The 18296-nt window shown below is 36.5% G+C and overlaps 1 protein-coding gene across 7 annotated transcripts in view; it reads left to right on the forward strand.

Moving 5' to 3' along the window:
* ATP11B (ATPase phospholipid transporting 11B (putative)) overlaps positions 1 to 18296 on the forward strand; it is a 128190-nt gene that overhangs the window by 44809 nt on the left and 65085 nt on the right. For all 7 annotated transcript variants that reach the window (XM_036851894.1, XM_036851895.1, XM_036851896.1 and 4 more), the window contains 5 exons: positions 1126 to 1173; positions 3327 to 3391; positions 5906 to 5987; positions 7957 to 8107; positions 9204 to 9401. In XM_036851894.1, coding sequence (XP_036707789.1) covers positions 1126 to 1173; positions 3327 to 3391; positions 5906 to 5987; positions 7957 to 8107; positions 9204 to 9401 — 544 coding nt within the window. The remainder of the gene's footprint in view (positions 1 to 1125; positions 1174 to 3326; positions 3392 to 5905; positions 5988 to 7956; positions 8108 to 9203; positions 9402 to 18296) is intronic.

Raw genomic sequence — 18296 nt, forward strand, 5'->3', positions numbered from 1 at the left:
AATCATCAGAATACTTAATTTATAGTCAAATGTCAAGTCATCTTTGAGCCTGTGTCCTTATCCCCAGCCAGGAGCCTGTGTCCTGTATCCCCAGGCCCAAAATATTCCTTGGGTTGTGGGTAACTGCATAAAAGCTACAGTATCCCACCTTAGGAGGTCGCAGAGATGGGATGGAGAGGGGAGAGTGGCAAGTTGAAGAAAGCCATAGGCAAAGTCCAATCAGTAGTCATTAGAGGGCAAGAAAGGCCCAGGATGTCAATAATCACAGGGGAAAGGAAATGTTGAGGACAAAATCTGAAGGAGAATGAAGGGTGGGAGAGGCCTGAGCCCAGAGGCAGTCTTGATCCAGAAGAGGTCAACCTGAGTCAGGAACCCTGGAGGCTGTGAAGCAAAGGGCAATGGATTAGGGGAATCAGACATCACAGAAGAGTTGGACAAGCTTGTACCCATTGGAGAAGGTAACAACACCGCCCATGACGTGTAGCAGCAGCAGGAACAGAGTGAGGTTTCTCTAATGCATGGACCCATAGACTTTAAGTAGCAAGTTGACAAGGGTCACGTACAGAACACTGCCAGCAGCCCCATGTAGACATAGTACAGGATCCCCAAGTCTAGATGCAGGCCAAGAATTGGGCAGAAGGCTTGGGTACCAAAAAGGTCATGTTGCCAAAGTTGGTGAAATAGACCATGAGGAGAGGTAGTGTGAGGCAGCTGTGGGCAGCAGCAGCAGCTTATAGCGCCAGTGCAGATTCAATACATCATCTGCGAAGCCCAGGAAGATTATGCAGCAGATGGCAAGGAGCACACTTCATGGTGAGGGAAGGCTTTACACTGCTCCTCCACAAAGCAGTTCAGGAAAGGGAAAGGGGTGAAGCAGAAGAGGATGATAAGGCAAACAGCACCACTGATCACTCCCTGGGACTCTAAGAATATTAATTTTTTAAAGCTTAATGACTGATTTACCTTTGTAATTTCTAACATGAATATCGACCATTCATATATGCAAAAGATTGGTTTTGTTTCATATCTAAGAATAGTGCCAGAACTGTCTTAAAATTTTCCACCCATTGATGTCATAAGTAATGTATCATTAGTTTTTTTGTAACATAGTGAATTCTTTGATAGATTCATGGGACGAATGATAATAACTCAACAAATGGAAGAAATTGTAAGGTAAGAATAAATTTGCATTATCCAATCGCTTTTAAGTGAGAATTGTTTGGGGGAGGGACTAAAATCAAGTTAAAGGGAGATTAGATAAGTAAGCAGCATATCATGGGAAAGGGTTAATTTAAAAACATTTAGCATTTCATCTTCTAGTAATTTCTAGCAGCAGATGAGATGAGGATGAAGCAAATGCCAGGAAATGACATCAAAATCATTTAGTAAGATTATTTGTGTACTTGTATTTCTTTGTCTGATATATTAGGTAGTAACATAAAGGAATCATAGTGGTCCCTATCCAGATCCTTACACATCTAAACCTACCACCACATAAGTCTGTAATACAAAAAATGTCTTATGTAATATTTAACAAATAAAAATGTTATGGTCTTCTTCACTTCAAAATCATTCCTTACAGACTAGAATATTTATTGGCCAATAACTTCTTATATACTCTTCTGATTGGTTATTTGGTTGGTTGGTTGTTTTGATTTGTTTTCCCTCAATATTCAGGTTAATTTCTGGTATGTACATGAAAGGCTTTGGGTCATTTCAAAGATTTTCTAATAGGGTGAGATTACATTGTTACTCATGACCACAAAGCTGAATTTAGAATAAACCTTGGAATCAGCCCTTGAACTTCTAATTAACGTAGCACTCCACCTCTTTTCTGGAGACGTTCAATTTATACTGACTGCATGAAATAAGTCACTAACATAAAGAGGTGAATATTTTTTAAAATGAAATCCTTAAGACAAGCTACCAAAAATACGCATCAGCATGGATTCACATTTTTAATAAAAGTCAACACAGGAGCACGTTCAATAAACTGTGTAACAAGGTCTTTGTAAGTGTAGGACCCCTGCTGAGTAACAGTGGCTGGGTTTTATTTTGATTTCTATAGTGACATACTGGGATGCATGTGTGGATACATAGTATGAATTGCATTAAGATCTTGTGGCTGGTAAAGGAAAAGATCAATTATGTTACCTTAGCAGGTAGAATGGTTTTAAAAAAAAGAGAGCCGTGTTCTTTGCTAAAGCAACCAGAGTGAACTGATGGATTATCTTTTAATTTGAAGCTTTCTATCATTATATCCCAATTTTATATGCCAACATGAGCTCAAAGTTTTTCTATTCATTGCTGGAACCAAAACCAAGTAGAAAAGAGCTATAATATGGCTCCTGAATAATTGATTTTGGAATATCCATTCAGTGTGCTCCAGATACAACTATATAATAAAACCATACTTGTTAACCATAGCCCAAACACCTGGCCTCCCCCTCCCCCCGCTGTGTTCATTGGATTATTTTTTTTACAGTGTTTAGGTTTGCAGACCTCTTCAGAATTGGTTCAGATTCTGTTTGATTTGGATAACTGTATGTATATTTCAGAGAAGCCTTATGATAAGGAATATCAACAAAATTAAGGCTTTTTTACTTATCCATACCAGAGTATTACCATTTGCTATCACTAAGAAAATACAATTTTCCTTTCTAGTTATTTCTTCTCGTTTTATATCTCCTTTATGGAGAGAAATTCAAACAGCAAGAAGACCTGTGCTCCAAGAAGTATGCAATGCAAGTAGTCAAGTTGTAGTGTTGATCTTGCCTAGAAAAAGTACTAACTCACTTACTATGTTATCTTTTATAACCTAGTATAATTTTAATTGTGCAGAACTCATGCAGTTATATACAAATCATACTACAATTTATGTTTATTTTGCATTTTTTTCTTCACGCAACCTTGTTTACACTGCATTTTAATTCTGTATTTTCCCTTTGAAAACTGTTAATTGATTTTGCTCAAAATTTTAAAATTTTATCTTCTATAAAACATTTTAAAGTCATTGCTTAATTTTTGGTTTTGTTGAGTTTTATGTTTAAACTTCTAAAACAAGTGGCTTTGTGATTTTATCTACAGGCATAGTCTTATTTCTGAGCCATTAATCTTAAAATGACTGAAATGCTAAGGCAGATATTTGTTGTAATGGTAACTAACATCATGATTGACCTCGACAGCTTTACAGTAGCAGAGATTTTGGTTTTATATGAAAGCATTGTTATAAGTATAGCTGAAGTACCTTCTGTCTGCTAAAGATGCCATTTTAAAGTTAATTGAAATTTTAATATATTCAATGGTTTTGGTTATTTTTTCCCTAGACCTCTGGGGCCAGAGAGTCTCTTGCTTCGTGGAGCCAGATTAAAAAACACAAAAGAAATTTTTGGTTTGTATATATTGAAAATTTAAAATTATAGATTTGTTTTGATGCTTTATATGAAGTATTTTTAAAAGCACAGCATTTGTGGTCTTTTGGTTAGATAATTTATTGTCTATGATAATTTTCTTTCAAAGATGGTATTAATATAATTTTGTGTTGTATTTTTTGTTAATTCCTATTTTTGAGTAATAGGTTAGAACCTTGCTCTTATATTTTCTTCGTGAATACTTCATGCTAAGATAATTCTGGCACTTCTGTTAATGGTGTTGAGAACTATATACTCTGACACCTTGGTGCAGTAAACCACTTGTATAATTCCATTATGATTATTCTTAGATTGGATTGTTAAAACTGCTGACTCATTTGTTCATCCATTTATTCATTCAATGAAATCTTATTGATCTGTGACTATATAACAGATACTGTTGGAACATACACTGACTGGATCATAAGGATGAATAAATAGTGCTCTTGCATTGTCGAGCTGAACTAATTCACTATGCTCTGAGTCAACTCTAGGTAAATTGTGAAGTCAATGATAACCTGTGGCTGTCAACTGGCTCCTCGCCTTTCAGGAATGGCCCGTCGTATTCTGGCCAGCTTATGTTATTCACTGAATATTTACAGCTTTTGAGCTCTTCTTCCTCAGTCTCTTCTTTCCTGTTTACTGTACTGTATCTTATCTCTCAGTATTAGGCTCTCTGATAAAGAATTCCATATCTTTTTTAAAAAGGAAAATAACTAGTATGGCAAAGATGTGGAGAAATTGGAACCCTCATACATTGCTGGTGGGAGTATAGAATGTTGCAGCTGCTGTGGAAAATAGTTTGGCAGTTCCTCAATAAGTTAAACATAGAATTACCATATCACTCAGCAATTCTGCTTCTAGCTATATACCCTAAAGAATTGAAGACAGGTGCTCAAACAAAGGCTCGTATGAGAATGTTCATAGCAGCACTGTTCACAATAGCCAAAGGGTAGAAACTGCCCAAATGTCTATCAACTAATGAGTGGATAAACAAATTGTAGGATATCCAAGTAATGGAATATTATTCATCCATAAGAAATAAAGTACTGATACATGCTACAACATATATAAACTTTGAAAACATTATGCTGAGTGAACGAAGTCAAACACAAAAGGCCACATATTGTATGATTTCATTCATACTTAAAATACCCAGAATATGCAAATTCATAGAGACAGAAAGTAGATTAGTGGTTCCCAGCAGCTGGGGAGTGGAGGGGAATTGGGAATGATTGTTTAATGGGTACAGGGTTTTTTGGCGGGGGGCGGGTGATGAAATAGTCTCAACTTAGATTAGGATGGTTGCACAACATTGTGAATGTAACTAAGTGCCACTGAATTGTATTAAAAAGGCAAACTGTATGTTATGTGTATTTTACCACAATTTTTAAAAGGGGACCATAGTAAAGTTTTAATGGCAGAAGCCAGAGAAAATCTCCAGGGCTTTTAGGCCCTCTCGTGTAATGCTGTATTTTAACAACTCTCTAGCAGTAACACCTTTCACACTCTTAAAATTTAGGAAATGTGTATTTGAATGCCTTTAAATGGGTCTGCTATTGTTTTCCTCAGCACCACCTCTCTGTGTTGTACCATTTTGTCTGATTTCTCACATTTCTATAATTTTGGTGCCCTTTGTCATTTGAGTTGTAATCCCTGCCTTGGAAGGATAATTCCAATAGTGAAAATTCCAGTTATTGATCATCTTTCTGTTTCTAGGCATTTTGCTAATCTGTCACACAACTCTCATACCAGTTTTATTAGATATTTTTCCCATTTAAAGATGGGGAAATTGAGACTCAAAAAGATTAGATAACTTGCTCAAGGTCACGGAACTAATAAGTGGCAGAGCTAGCCTTCAAACCCAGCTCTAACTCCAAAGTTTTTTAATAAGACTGGTCTTACCCCAGTTTTAGTCCCCTTATTACTGTCATTCTCATCTCAGTCATTCACATAGGCACGTATTTTTTAAATAGCACTTTCCTTGTGTTTATTTCATTTACTCTGGCAGATTCCATATTATCTTTCCAGTGTTTATGAGATTATGTCTAGACTCCAGATTCTGGCATTCAAGGTCTTTCAAACTGACGCCAATCCATTGTTACAGCCTAACAGAAAGTGCTTTTCTATTTCTTTGTCAACACTGTTTGCTCTGTCTATTATAGCCTTCCCTGCCTTCTTTATCTTTCCGATATCTTTTCCAATCTTTCCTCCATCAATTCCAACTCAAATGATACCTCTTTCATTCAGATATCCCAGTTATAATTCAGGAACAGAACCCACATGCCTTCCTCATTCAGCAGGTTGAATGACTGGAATTTCCCAAAATTGCACTTGGAAAGCCTTTTTTAAAAGACTCCAGAAAGACTTAAAGGAAAGCCAAATTCTGACAACTCTCAGATGATACAGTTTCTTAGATTTTCTTTCGTGCTAGTGAGTACATTTCTTTTGTGAAATATGGTAGAGGATTATCTTAAGACTGTTTTGTTTTGCAGGTGTTGCTGTGTATACTGGAATGGAAACTAAGATGGCATTAAATTACAAGAGCAAATCACAGAAACGATCTGCAGTAGAAAAGTAAGAAAACTATTTTCATTTATTTACACATAAATATGACTTTTTAAAAATTAATTTATTTGCTTGCACTGGGTCTTAGTTGGCGGCAGGCAGGCTCCTTAGTTGTCGCTTGAGGGCTCCTTAGTTGCAGCATGTGAACTCTTAGTTGTAGCATGCATGTGGGATCTAGTTCCCTGACCAGGGATCGAACCCAGGCCGCCTGCATTGGGAGCGCAGAGTCTTAACCACTGAGCCACCATGGAAGTCCCAATATGACTATTGATATGTATATTATTCTATATGTATAAAATGTGTATATAAAAATATATATTTCAAGTCAACAAAAGATAGTATCCTTGAAGATAGGGATGGTTTCTCATTTTTATTTATTTAATTTTAATTTATTGAAATATAGTTGACATAAAATATTATGTTAGTTTCAGGTGTAGTACATAGTGATTTGATATTTGCATACATTATGAAATGATCACCACAGTAAGTCTAGTAATTGTCTGTCCCCATACAAAGTTATTGCAATATTATTGACCATATTCCTTATGCTGTATATTACATTCTCATGGCTTACTTGTTTTATAACCCAAGGTTTGTACCTCTTAATCCCTTTCACCTATTTTACCCATCCCCCCAATACCAGCAAGCAACCACCTATTTGTATCTGTGAGTCTGTTTTCATTTTGTTTTGTTTTGTTTGTTTTTTAATATTTATTTATTTATTTATTTGATGTGGACCATTTTTGAAAGTCTTTATTGAATTTGTTACAATGTTGCTTCTGTTTTATGTTTTTGGGTTTTTTTTGGCTGTAAGGCATGTGGGATCTTAGTTCCTCAACCAGGGACTGTGTGTGTATTCTTAGCTCCCTGACCAGGGATCGAACCCGCACCCCCTGCATTGGAAAGCAGAGTCTTAACCACTGGACCACCAGGGAAGTCCCTGTTTTGTTTTTCTAGATTCCACATATAAGTGAGATCATACGGTATTTGTCTTTTTCTGTCTGACTTAGCATAATGACCTCTAGATTCATCCATGTTGTCACAAATGGCAAGATTTCATTTTTTTTCTCCCCCAGAGAAAAGACTCTTGGGAGTCTCCCTGCCTAATGGGAGACTTAGGCAGGTTTATTGGCTATGGGGAAGTACCAACATAAAGGGTGTACCAGTGAGCCACTGCCACCAAATTGCTGCATCATAAACTGTCCTACAACTCATTCACTTCCATTCATTGTCACAGATGAGTGGATTGGCTGAGGGTCAGCTGAGCTCTGCCGGGAGGAGCTGGGATGACTCAGTGTTGCCTCTCATGTCTCTCTTCTTCCTGGGACAGGCTAATGCAGAAATGTCCTCTTCTTCTTCTTTTTTTTTTTTTTTTTTTTTAATGATTTATTTATTTATTTTTGGCTGCATTGGGTCTTCGTTGCTGTGTGCAGGCTTTCTCTAGTTGCGGCGAGCGGGGGCTACTCTTCATTGCTGTGCGAAGGCTTCTCATTGCAGTGGCTTCTCTTGTTGCAGAGCATGGGCTCTAGGCGCGTGGGCTTCAGTAGTTGTGGCACACGGGCTCAGTAGTTGTGGCTCGTGGGCTCTAGAGCACAGGCTCAGTAGATGTGGTACACACGTGCTTAGTTGCTCCGTGGCATGTGGGATCTTCCCGGACCAGGGCTCAAACCCATGTCCCTGCGTTGGCAGGCGGATTCTTAACCACGGCACCACCAGAGAAGCCCACTATAAGCATTTTGAACGGTAGTTAACTATAGTAAATATGCTTGTAATCTTATGTATTTGTTCTTTTATTGCTAGTAAATGGATTGAATTGAATGGTCATTTCTTAAAAACAAAGACTGTGTCCTTTAAATAGCTACCGTAATATCTTATATATTGATATTTAGTATCTTATTTAATACCAATGTTAATTTCCAAACAAATGAGTATAGTAACATATAATTGATACACTTTATATTCTCTTTCTTCATTTCAGGTCAATGAATACATTTTTGATAATTTATCTAATAATCCTTATTTCTGAAGCCATCATCAGTACCATCTTGAAATATACATGGCAAGCTGAAGAAAAATGGGATGAACCTTGGTATAACCAAAAAACAGAACATCAAAGAAATAGTAGTAAGGTACTTCATGGTGTTCTTGACTCTGTTACAAAGAAAATTTTATTCTTTGGAAATTTTATTTCTTTTAATGCTTTGGTAGTGACTTCTGATAGGAGTGACCACTGTCATCCCTAAAACTATCACTATTCAAGGGTGACAAAAGGATATTGCACGTGAAGAGTAGCCAGCATGTTTGTACTGGTATGCTTTTTACATTTTACAGCATAAGCAGTTATATTCCCTATGGCATGACTTGAATAATTAAAAGAGATCACAGACATTTAAGTCATCTGTATTGGCATTCCACTTCAGTACTACAAATTGAAATTTTTATTCTATTTACTGTATGTAAATAGAATTTTCAATTCTATCAGAATAATTCAAGGAGTCTTACTGTCAATATATTGGTGGTATGAAGTAAATACAAATTATGTCATAAAAAGTTTTAAACTGATTAAATATGGACTACCAGGAGAAGTTAACTTGCAATTTTGGTAAATTGTTCTCCAAATTTCACTTTAGATTAAAGTACAAATATTGGAAGATAAGTCTGAATCTCAAGAGACCAAAAAGCAGATAATCACAGGAACATATTTTCAGTATCATTTACAATTAGGTATTTTATCTTTTACAGAACATATTTTAAAATGTGGAACTGCTATGCCATTGAAGTAGGCTAGTCCTGTGTAATCTGTAATTGAGAGTTTTAATTTCTAGCAATTCTAGCCTAGCAATTATTTTACATTTTTAAAATTACAGTCAATTTTTAGTTATCTGTGATTTTGATGTGTAGAAATAGAATGGTAAGTATGCTACAGAGGATCTAATTATAATTTTGCCGTAAGTAATTTCAGTCACACCAGGCTTTTTTGGTAGCTTCTAAAAAGTAACAAATTAAGTAATTTGGTTTTAACCTTTTTTCTTTTAATTTGTTCAAGATTCTAATGAGCAATAAAATAACCAAAGGAGATGTGTTAAAAAGACAATTCAGTAAATGAATTTCAATTCATGAGACTTTTCTGCTTCAGAATATAGTTGATGGTCTGTTTAGATATGAAACTATCTGATAATTTTCTTCATATTTTTCTCTTATCAAGCAATCATTTTTTTCCCCTAGATTCTGAAATTTATTTCAGACTTCCTTGCTTTTTTGGTACTCTACAATTTCATCATTCCAATTTCATTATATGTGACAGTCGAAATGCAGAAATTTCTTGGATCATTTTTTATTGGCTGGGATCTTGATCTCTATCATGAAGAATCAGATCAGAAAGCTCAAGTCAATACTTCTGATCTGAATGAAGAACTTGGACAGGTAAAAATGATCCGTTTTTTTTCTAATTTGTTATTTTTATCAAAATAATGTGTACAGAGACTAATAAAACTAAATATTACAAGGCTTATACCAAAAAACAACCCCACTTTCTTTGCTCCACACCTAATTTCTTGTTTCCCATTTTGAAATCTTAAGCTGTTTCTTTCATTATTTAGCACTGTATTTCTATATAGTATTCTTTCTTGATTTTTAAATTTGAGACATTATTTACTATGGAATATAGATATAATACTACACTACTCCTTCCACACACATACCCAGACATATACCCACTTTGCCTCCCCATGACACCCCAGTATTGTTAAATCACAATTTGGGATTTAATAAATATTCATTTACCTTATTAAGACTGTTTTGATATTATTTACTAATTCCTAGTTCTCTTTGTTTGCTCTGTAATACTATACTTACATTTTTCTTTCTTATGTATTTTGGTTTTGCTGGAGTTAATTGCTCTGTTCTTTATTTGCTTAATTTTCAATTACCACAAACAAATCTCTGACAAGTATATGAACCATCTCTCCACGTATTTCAAACACACCAGGTAATCTAGGATTTCCTTTCTCTTTCTTGTTATCTTGCTCACTTTCTGTTTTGAAGCCTTTTATTTTTCTGCTTCAATTTGCACTTCTTTCTGGGCCTGCTTCTCAGCTGTCACCGTGGACTTGCTTTTCCATCACCCTAGAACTTCCTTTGTCTCCCACCCGTTTTGGATTTCCTGTGTTCTGGATCTCATGTCTTCTCACCTGTTGCTTATTCTCTTATTTCGGTGGAACACATCTCCTAATAACTTGAAAAAGGATGCATAACAGGGAAATATTTTGAGACTTTGCACGTCTGAAAATATCTTTATTCCCTTCTTACACTTGATTAGTAATTTAGCTGGGTAAGGACTTCACTGGTGGTCCAGTGGTAAGGGATCTGCCTTGCAGTGCAGGGGACGCGGGTTTGATCCCTGGTCAGGGAACTAGGATCCCACATGCCGCAGGGCAACTAGGATCCCACGTGCAGCAACTACTGAGCTTGCGCACTCCAACGAGGAGCCCGCGCACCGCAATGGAAGATCCCGCGTGCCTTAACGAGGATCCCGTGTGCTTCAGCTAAGACCCAACACAGCCCCCCAAAAATAAAATATTAATAAAATAAATAAATAATAAATAAATCTTTTAAAAAAATAATTTATCTGGGTAACACATCCCAGGTTGGAAATTATTTTTCCTCAAAATTTCAAAAGCATTTCTCCATTTATTTCTAGCTTCCAGTGTTTTTTTGAGAAATCCAATGCCATTCTGATTCTCAGTTCTTTATGTGAGATCTGTTGTTTTATCTCTGGAAGTGTTTAGTGTTTTAGGATCTTCTCTTCGTTCAGTGAATCTGAAATTTTATGATGATATACCTTGGTGTGAGTCTTTTTTTTTCTTTCATTGGGCAATAAACTCTGTGAGCCCTTTTAACCTGGAAACACAAGTCCTTCAGTTCTAGGAATTTTTCTTATATTATTTCTTTGGTAAAGTGTCTTTTTATGTTTTGTGGGATTTTCTTTTGAAATTTATTATTTTGGATGTCAGACCATTTATCTTGATTCTCTAATTTCTTTGACTTTCAATTTTAATTTCTCTGTTTTTATAATCTTTCTGGGAGAATTCATGAACTTTATCTTTTCACCTATCTTTTTTTTTTTTGCTTTGTTTGTTTTTTTATACTGCAGGTTCTTATTAGTCATCAATTTTATACACATCAGTGTATACATGTCAATCCCAATCACCCAATTCAGCACACCACCATCCCCACCCCACAGCGGTTTTCCCCTCTTCGTGTCCATACGTCTGTTCTCTACATCTGTGTCTCAACTTCTGCCCTGCAAACCGGCTCATCTGTACCATTTTTCTAGGTTCCACATACATGCATTAATATACGATCTTTGTTTTTCTCTTTCTGACTTACTTCACTCGGTATGACAGTCTCTAGATCCGTCTACGTCTCAACAAATGACTCAATTTCGTTCCTTCTTATGGCTCAGTAATATTCCATTGTATATATGTACCACATCTTCTTTATTGATTCGTCTGTCGATGGGCATTTACGTTGCTTCCATGACCTGGCTATTGTAAATAGTGCTGCAATGAACACTGGGGTGCCTGTGTCTTTTTGAATTACGGTTTTCTCTGGGTATATGCCCAGTAGTGGGATTGCTGGATCATATGGTAAATCTATTTTTAGTTTTTTAAGGAACCTTCATACGGTTCTCCATAGTGGCTGTATCAATTTACATTCCCACCAACAGTGCAAGAGGGTTGCCTTTTCTCCACACCCTCTCCAGCATTTGTTGTTTGTAGATTTTCTGACGATGCCCATTCTAACTGGTGTGAGGTGATACCTCATTGTAGTTTTGATTTGCATTTCTCTAATAATTAGTGATGTTGAGCAGCTTTTCATGTGCTTTGTGGCCATCTGTATGTCTTCTTTGGAGAAATGTCTCTTTAGGTCTTCTGCCCATTTTTGGATTGGATTATTTCTTTAATATTGAGCTGCATGAGCTGTTTCTATATTTTGGAGATTAATCCTTTGTCCGTTGATTCGTTCGCAAATATTTTCTCCCATTCTGAGGGTTGTCTTTTCGTCTTGTTTATGGTTTCCTTTGCTGTGCAAAAGCTTTGAAGTTTCATTAGGTCCCATTTGTTTATTTGTGTTTTTATTTCCATTACCCTAGGAGGTGGATCAAAAAATATCTTGCTGTGATTTATGTCAAAGAGTATTCTTCGTATGTTTTCCCCCTAAGAGTTTTATAGTGTCCGGTCTTACATTTAGGTCTCTAATCCATTTTGAGTTTATTTTTGTGTATGGTGTTAGGGAGTGTTCTAATTTCATTCTTTTACAGGTAGCTGTCCAGTTTTCCCAGCACCACTTACTGAAGAGACTGTCTTTTCTCCATGGTATATCTTTGCCTCCTTTGTCATAGATTAGTTGACCATAGGTGTGTGGGTTTATCTCTGGGCTTTCTATCTTGTTCCATTGATCTATGTTTGTTTTTGTGCCACTACCAGATTGTCTTGATTACTGTAGCTTTGTAGTATAGTCTGAGGTCAGGGAGTCTGATTCCTCCAGCTCCGTTTTTTTCCCTCAAGACTGCTTTGGCTATTCGGGGTCTTTTGTGTCTCCATACAAATTTTAAGATGATTTGTTCTAGTTCTGTAAAAAATGCCATTGGTAATATGATAGGGATTGCATTGAATCTGTAGATTGCTTTGGGTAGTATAGTCATTTTCACAATATTGATTCTTCCAATCCAAGAACATGGTATATCTCTCCATCTGTTGGTATCATCTTTAATTTCTTTCATCAGTGTCTTACAGTTTTCTGTATACAGATCTTTTGTCTCCCTAGGTAGGTTTATTCCTAGGTATTTTATTCGTTTTGTTGCAATGGTAAATGGGAGTGTTTCCATAATTTCTCTTTCAGATTTTTCATCATTAGTGTATAGGAATGCAAGAGATTTCTGTGCATTAATTTTGTATCCTGCAACTTTACCAAATTCATTAATTAGCTCTAGCAGTTTCCTGGTGGCATTTTTAGGATTCTGTATGTATAGTATCATATCATCTGCAAACAGTGCCAGTTTTACTTCTTCTTTTCCAATTTGTATTCCTTTTATTTCTTTTTCTTCTCTGATTGCCGTGGCTAGGACTTCCAAAACTATGTTGAATAATAGTGGTGAGAATGGACATCCTTGTCTCGTTCTTGATCTTAGAGGAAATGCTTTCAGTTTTTCACCATTGAGAATGATGTTTGCTGTGGGTTTGTCCTATATGGCCTTTATTATGTTGAGGTAGGTTCCCTCTATGCCCACTTTCTGGAGAGTTTTTATCATAAATGGATGTTGAATTTTTTCAGAAGCTTTTTCTGCATCTATTGAGATGATCATATGGTTTTTATTCTTCAGTTTGTTAATATGGTGTATCACATTGATTGATTTGCGTATACTGAAGAATCCTTGCATCCCTGGGGTAAATCCCACTTGATCATGGTGTATGATCCCTTTCATGTGTTGTTGGATTCTGTTTGCTAGTATTTTGTTGAGGATTTTTGCATCTATATTCATCAGTGATATTGGTCTGTAATTTTCTTTTGTAGTATCTTTGTCTGGTTTTGGTATCAGGGTGATGGTGGCCTCATAGAATGAGTTTGGGAGTGTTTCTTCCTCTGCAGTTTTTTGGAAGAGTATGAGAAGGATGGATGTTAGCTCTTCTCTAAATGTTTCATAGAATTCACCTGTGAAGCCATCTGGTCCTGGACTTTTGTTTGTTGGAAGATTTTTAATCACAGTTTCAATTTCATTACTTGTGATTGGTCTGTTCATATTTTCTATTTCTTCCTGGTTCAGTCTTGGAAGGTTATACCTTTCTAAGAATGTGTCCATTTCTTCCAGGTTGTCCATTTTATTGGCATAGAGTTGCTTGTAGTAGTCTCTTAGGATGCTTTGTTTTTCTGCGATGTGTGTTGTAACTTCTCCTTTTTCATTTCTAATTTTATTGATTTGAGTCCTCTCCCTCTTTTTCTTGATGAGTCTGGCTAATGGTTTATCAATTTTGTTTATCTTCTCAAAGAACCAGCTTTTAGTTTTATTGATTTCTTTGTTTCTATTGTTTCTTTGTTCTTTGTTTCTATTTCATTTATTTCTGCTCTGATCTTTATAATTTCTTTCCTTCTGCTAACTTTGGGTTTTGTTTGTTCTTCTTTCTCTAGTTCCTTTAGGTGTAAGGTTAAATTGTTTATTTGAGATTTTTCTTGTTTCATGAGGTAGGTTTGTATAGCTATAAACTTCCCTATGAGAACTGCTTTTGCTGCATCCCATAGGTTTGGATTGTCGTGGTTTTGTTGTAATTTGTCTCTAGGTATTTTTTGATTTCCTCTTTGAATTCTTCAGTGATCTCTTGGTTATTTAGTAACATACTGTTTAGCCTCCATGTGTTTTATGTTTTTTACGTTTTTTTCCCTGTAATTCATTTCTAATCTCATAGCGTTGTGGTCAGAAAAGATGCTTGATATGATTTCAATTTTCTTAAATTTACTGAGGCTTGATTTGTGACCCAAGATGTGATCTATCCTGGAGAATGTTCCATGTGCACTTGAGAAGAAAGTGTAATCTGCTGTTTTTGGATATAATGTCCTATAAATATTAATTCAATCTATCTGGTCTATTGTGTCATTTAAAGCTTCTGTTTCCTTATTTATTTTCATTTTGGATGATCTGTCCATTGGTGTAAGTGAGGTGTTAAAGTCCCCCACTATTATTGTGTTGCTGTCGATTTCCTCTTTTATAGCTGTTAGCAGTTGCCTTATGTATTGAGGTGGTCCTATGTTGGGTGCATATATATTTATAATTGTTATATCTTCTTCTTGGATTGATCCCTTGTTCATTATGTAGTGTCTTTCTTTGTCACTTGTAATAGTCTTTATTTTAAAGTCTATTTTATCTGATATGAGTATTGCTACTCCAGCTTTCTTTTGCTTTCCATTTGCATGGAATATCTTTTTCCATCCCCTCACTTTCAGTCTGTATGTGTCCCTAGGTCTGAAGTGCATCTCTTGTAGACAGGCATATATATGGGTCTTGTTTTTGTATCCATTCAGCAAGCCTGTGTCTTTTGGTTGGAGCATTTAATCCATTCACGTTTAAGGTAATTATCGATATGTATGTTCCTATGACCATTTTCTTAATTGTTTTGGGTTTGTTTTTGTAGGTCCTTTTCTTCTCTTGTGTTTCCCACTTAGAGAAGTTCCTTTAACATTTGTTGTAGAGCTGGTTTGGTGGTGCTGAATTCTCTTAGCTTTTGCTTGTCTGTAAAGCTTTTGATTTCTCCATCGAATCTGAATGAGATTCTTGCCAGGTAGAGTAATCTTGGTTGTAGGTTCTTCCCTTTCATTACTTTAAGTATATCGTGCCACTCCCTTCTGGCTTGTAGAGTTTCTGCTGAGAAATCAGCTGTTAACCTATGGGAGTTTCCTTGTATGTTATTTGTCCTTTTTCCCTAGCTGCTTTCAGTAATTTTTCTTTGTCCTTAATTTTTGCCAGATTGATTACCATGTGTCTTGGCGTGTTTCTCCTTGGGTTTATCCTGTATGGAACTCGCTGCGCTTCCTGGACTTGGGTGGCTATTTCCTTTCCCATGTTAGGGAAGTTTTCGACTATAATCTCTTCAAATATTTTCTCTGGTCCTTTCTCTCTCTCTCCTCCTTCTGGGACCCCTATAATGCGAATGTTGTTGTGTTTAATGTTGTCCCAGAGGTCTCTTAGGCTGTCTTCATTTCCTTTCATTCTTTTTTCTTTATTCTGTTCCACAGCAGTGAATTCCACCATTCTGTCTTCCAGGTCACTTATCCGTTCTTCTGCCTCAGTTATTCTGCTATTGATTCCTTCTAGTGTAGTTTTCATTTCAGTTATTGTATTGTTCATCTCTGTTTGTTTGTTCTTTAATTCTTCTACATCTTTGTTAAACATTTCTTGCATCTTCTCGATCTTTGCCTCCATTCTTTATCCGAGGTCCTGGATCATCTTCACTATCATTATTCTGAACTCTTTTTCTGGAAGGTTGCCTATCTCCACTTTATTTAGTTGTTTTTCTGGGGTTTTATCTTGTTCCTTCATCTGGTGTATAGCCCCCTGCCTTTTCATCTTGTCTATCTTTCTGTGAATGTGGTTTTTTTCCACAGGCTGCAGGATTGTAGTTCTTCTTGCTTCTGCTGTCTGCCCTCTGGTTCCAGCTGTGTTTTGATTTCTTTTATTTGTATTGTAATGTTTTTAATTTCTAATATCCTAGTATATCTGAATGGTCTTTTTTTTTTTTTTTTTTTTTTTTTGTTGGCTGCGCAGCTTGTGGCATCTCAGTTCCCCAACCAGGGATCGAACCCATGTCCCCGCAGTGGAAGCGCAGAGCCCTAACCACTGAATAACCAGGGAATTCCCAGAATGGTCGTCTTTTAATTACATCTTATTCTTTTTTTTTTTAATTTAATTTTATTTATATTTTTTATACAGCAGGCCCTTATTAGTCATCCATTTTATACACATCAGTGTACACATGGCAATCCCAATCGTCCTATTCACCACACCCCTACCCCCACCCCCGCTGCTTTCTCTGCTTGGTGTCCATACGTTTGTTCTCTACATCTGTGTCTCAATTTCTGCCCTGCAAACCGCTTCATCTGTACCATTTTTCTAGGTTCCACATAAATGCGTTAATATACGGTATTTGTTTTTCTCTTTCTGACTTACTTCACTCTGTATGACAGTCTCTAGATCCATCCACGTCTCTACAAATGACCCAATTTTGTTCCTTTTTATGGCTGAGTAATATTCCATTCTATATATGTACCACATCTTCTTTATCCATTCATCTGTCGATGGGCATTTAGGTTGCTTCCATGACCTGGCTATTGTAAATAGTGCTCCAATGAACACTGGGGTGCCTGTGTCCTTTTGAATTACTCTTTTCTCTGGGTATATGCCCAGGAGTGGGATTGCTGGATCATATGGTAAATCTATTTTTAGTTTTTTAAGGAACCTCGATACTGTTCTCCATAGTGGCTGTATCAATTTACATTCCCACCAACAGTGCAAGAGGGTTCCCTTTTCTCCACACCCTCTCCAGCATTTGTTGTTTGTAGATTTTCTGACGATTCCCATTCTAACTGGTGTGAGGTGATACCTCATTGTTGTTTTGATTTGCATTTCTCTAATAGTTAGTGATGTTGAGAATCTTTTCATGTGCTTCTTGGCCATCTGTATGTCTTCTTTGGAGAAATGTCTCTTTAGGTCTTCTGCCCATTTTTGGACTGGGTTATTTGTTTTTTTAATATTGAGCTGCATGAGCTGTTATATATTTTGGAGCTAATCGTGTTTTTTTATCCATCATCTTCTCCCCATCCCCGCTGCCACCAATCTAGTCTAATAAATCTTTGTTTCTACCTGCACTGCTGCACTATTCTCCTAACCGGTCTCCCTGCGTCTGCTCTTGACCTCCTCCAATCAGATTTCTACTCTGCAGCCAGAGTGAAAAAGCAATTTAAAAAATGATATCCAAGTATTATTTGCCGTGGTTAAAAACAATGTATCGCCACCCATTTACCCCAATCCCCTAGCCCTCATCCTGGCGGGAACTTCCAGCTCCATTAACTACTATTTACAGTAGCCCTGATGCCTTCCAATAATATGCTTCCGTTTCTGTTTCTTATGTATCCTAGACATTATTCATTGAATTCCTGCTGTGATAGGTAAAGGTTTAGCTCACAGAAAACACTGAAATGCTCTTCACTGCAGAGTCAAGTAGTGTATTAGTCTTTTTTTTTTTAATAACATCTTTATTGGAGTATAATTGGTTTACAATGGTGTGTTACTTTCTGCTTTATAACAAAGTGAATCAGTTATACATATACATATGTTCCCATATCTCTTCCCTCTTGTGTCTCCCTCCCTCCCACCCTCCCTATCCCACCCCTCTAGGTGGTCACAAAGCACCGAGCTGATCTCCCTGTGCTATGCGGCTGCTTCCCACTAACTATCTATTTTACTTTTGGTAGTGTATATATGTCCATGCCACTCTCTCACCCTGTCACATCTTACCCCTCCCCCTCCCTATATCCTCAAGTCCATTCTCTAGTAGGTCTGTGTCTTTATTCCCGTCTTGCCACTAGGTTCTTCAAGACTTTTTTTTTTTTTCCTTAGATTCCATATATATGTGTTAGCATACTGTATTTGTTTTTCTCTTTCTGACTTACTTCACTCTGTATGACAGACTCTAACTCCATCTACCTCACTACAAATATCTCCATTTCGTTTCCTTTTATGGCTGAGTAATAGTCCATTGTATATATGTG

This window comes from Balaenoptera musculus, chromosome 4, assembly GCF_009873245.2.
Source record: "Balaenoptera musculus isolate JJ_BM4_2016_0621 chromosome 4, mBalMus1.pri.v3, whole genome shotgun sequence".
NCBI classification, from domain to species: Eukaryota; Metazoa; Chordata; class Mammalia; order Artiodactyla; family Balaenopteridae; genus Balaenoptera; species Balaenoptera musculus.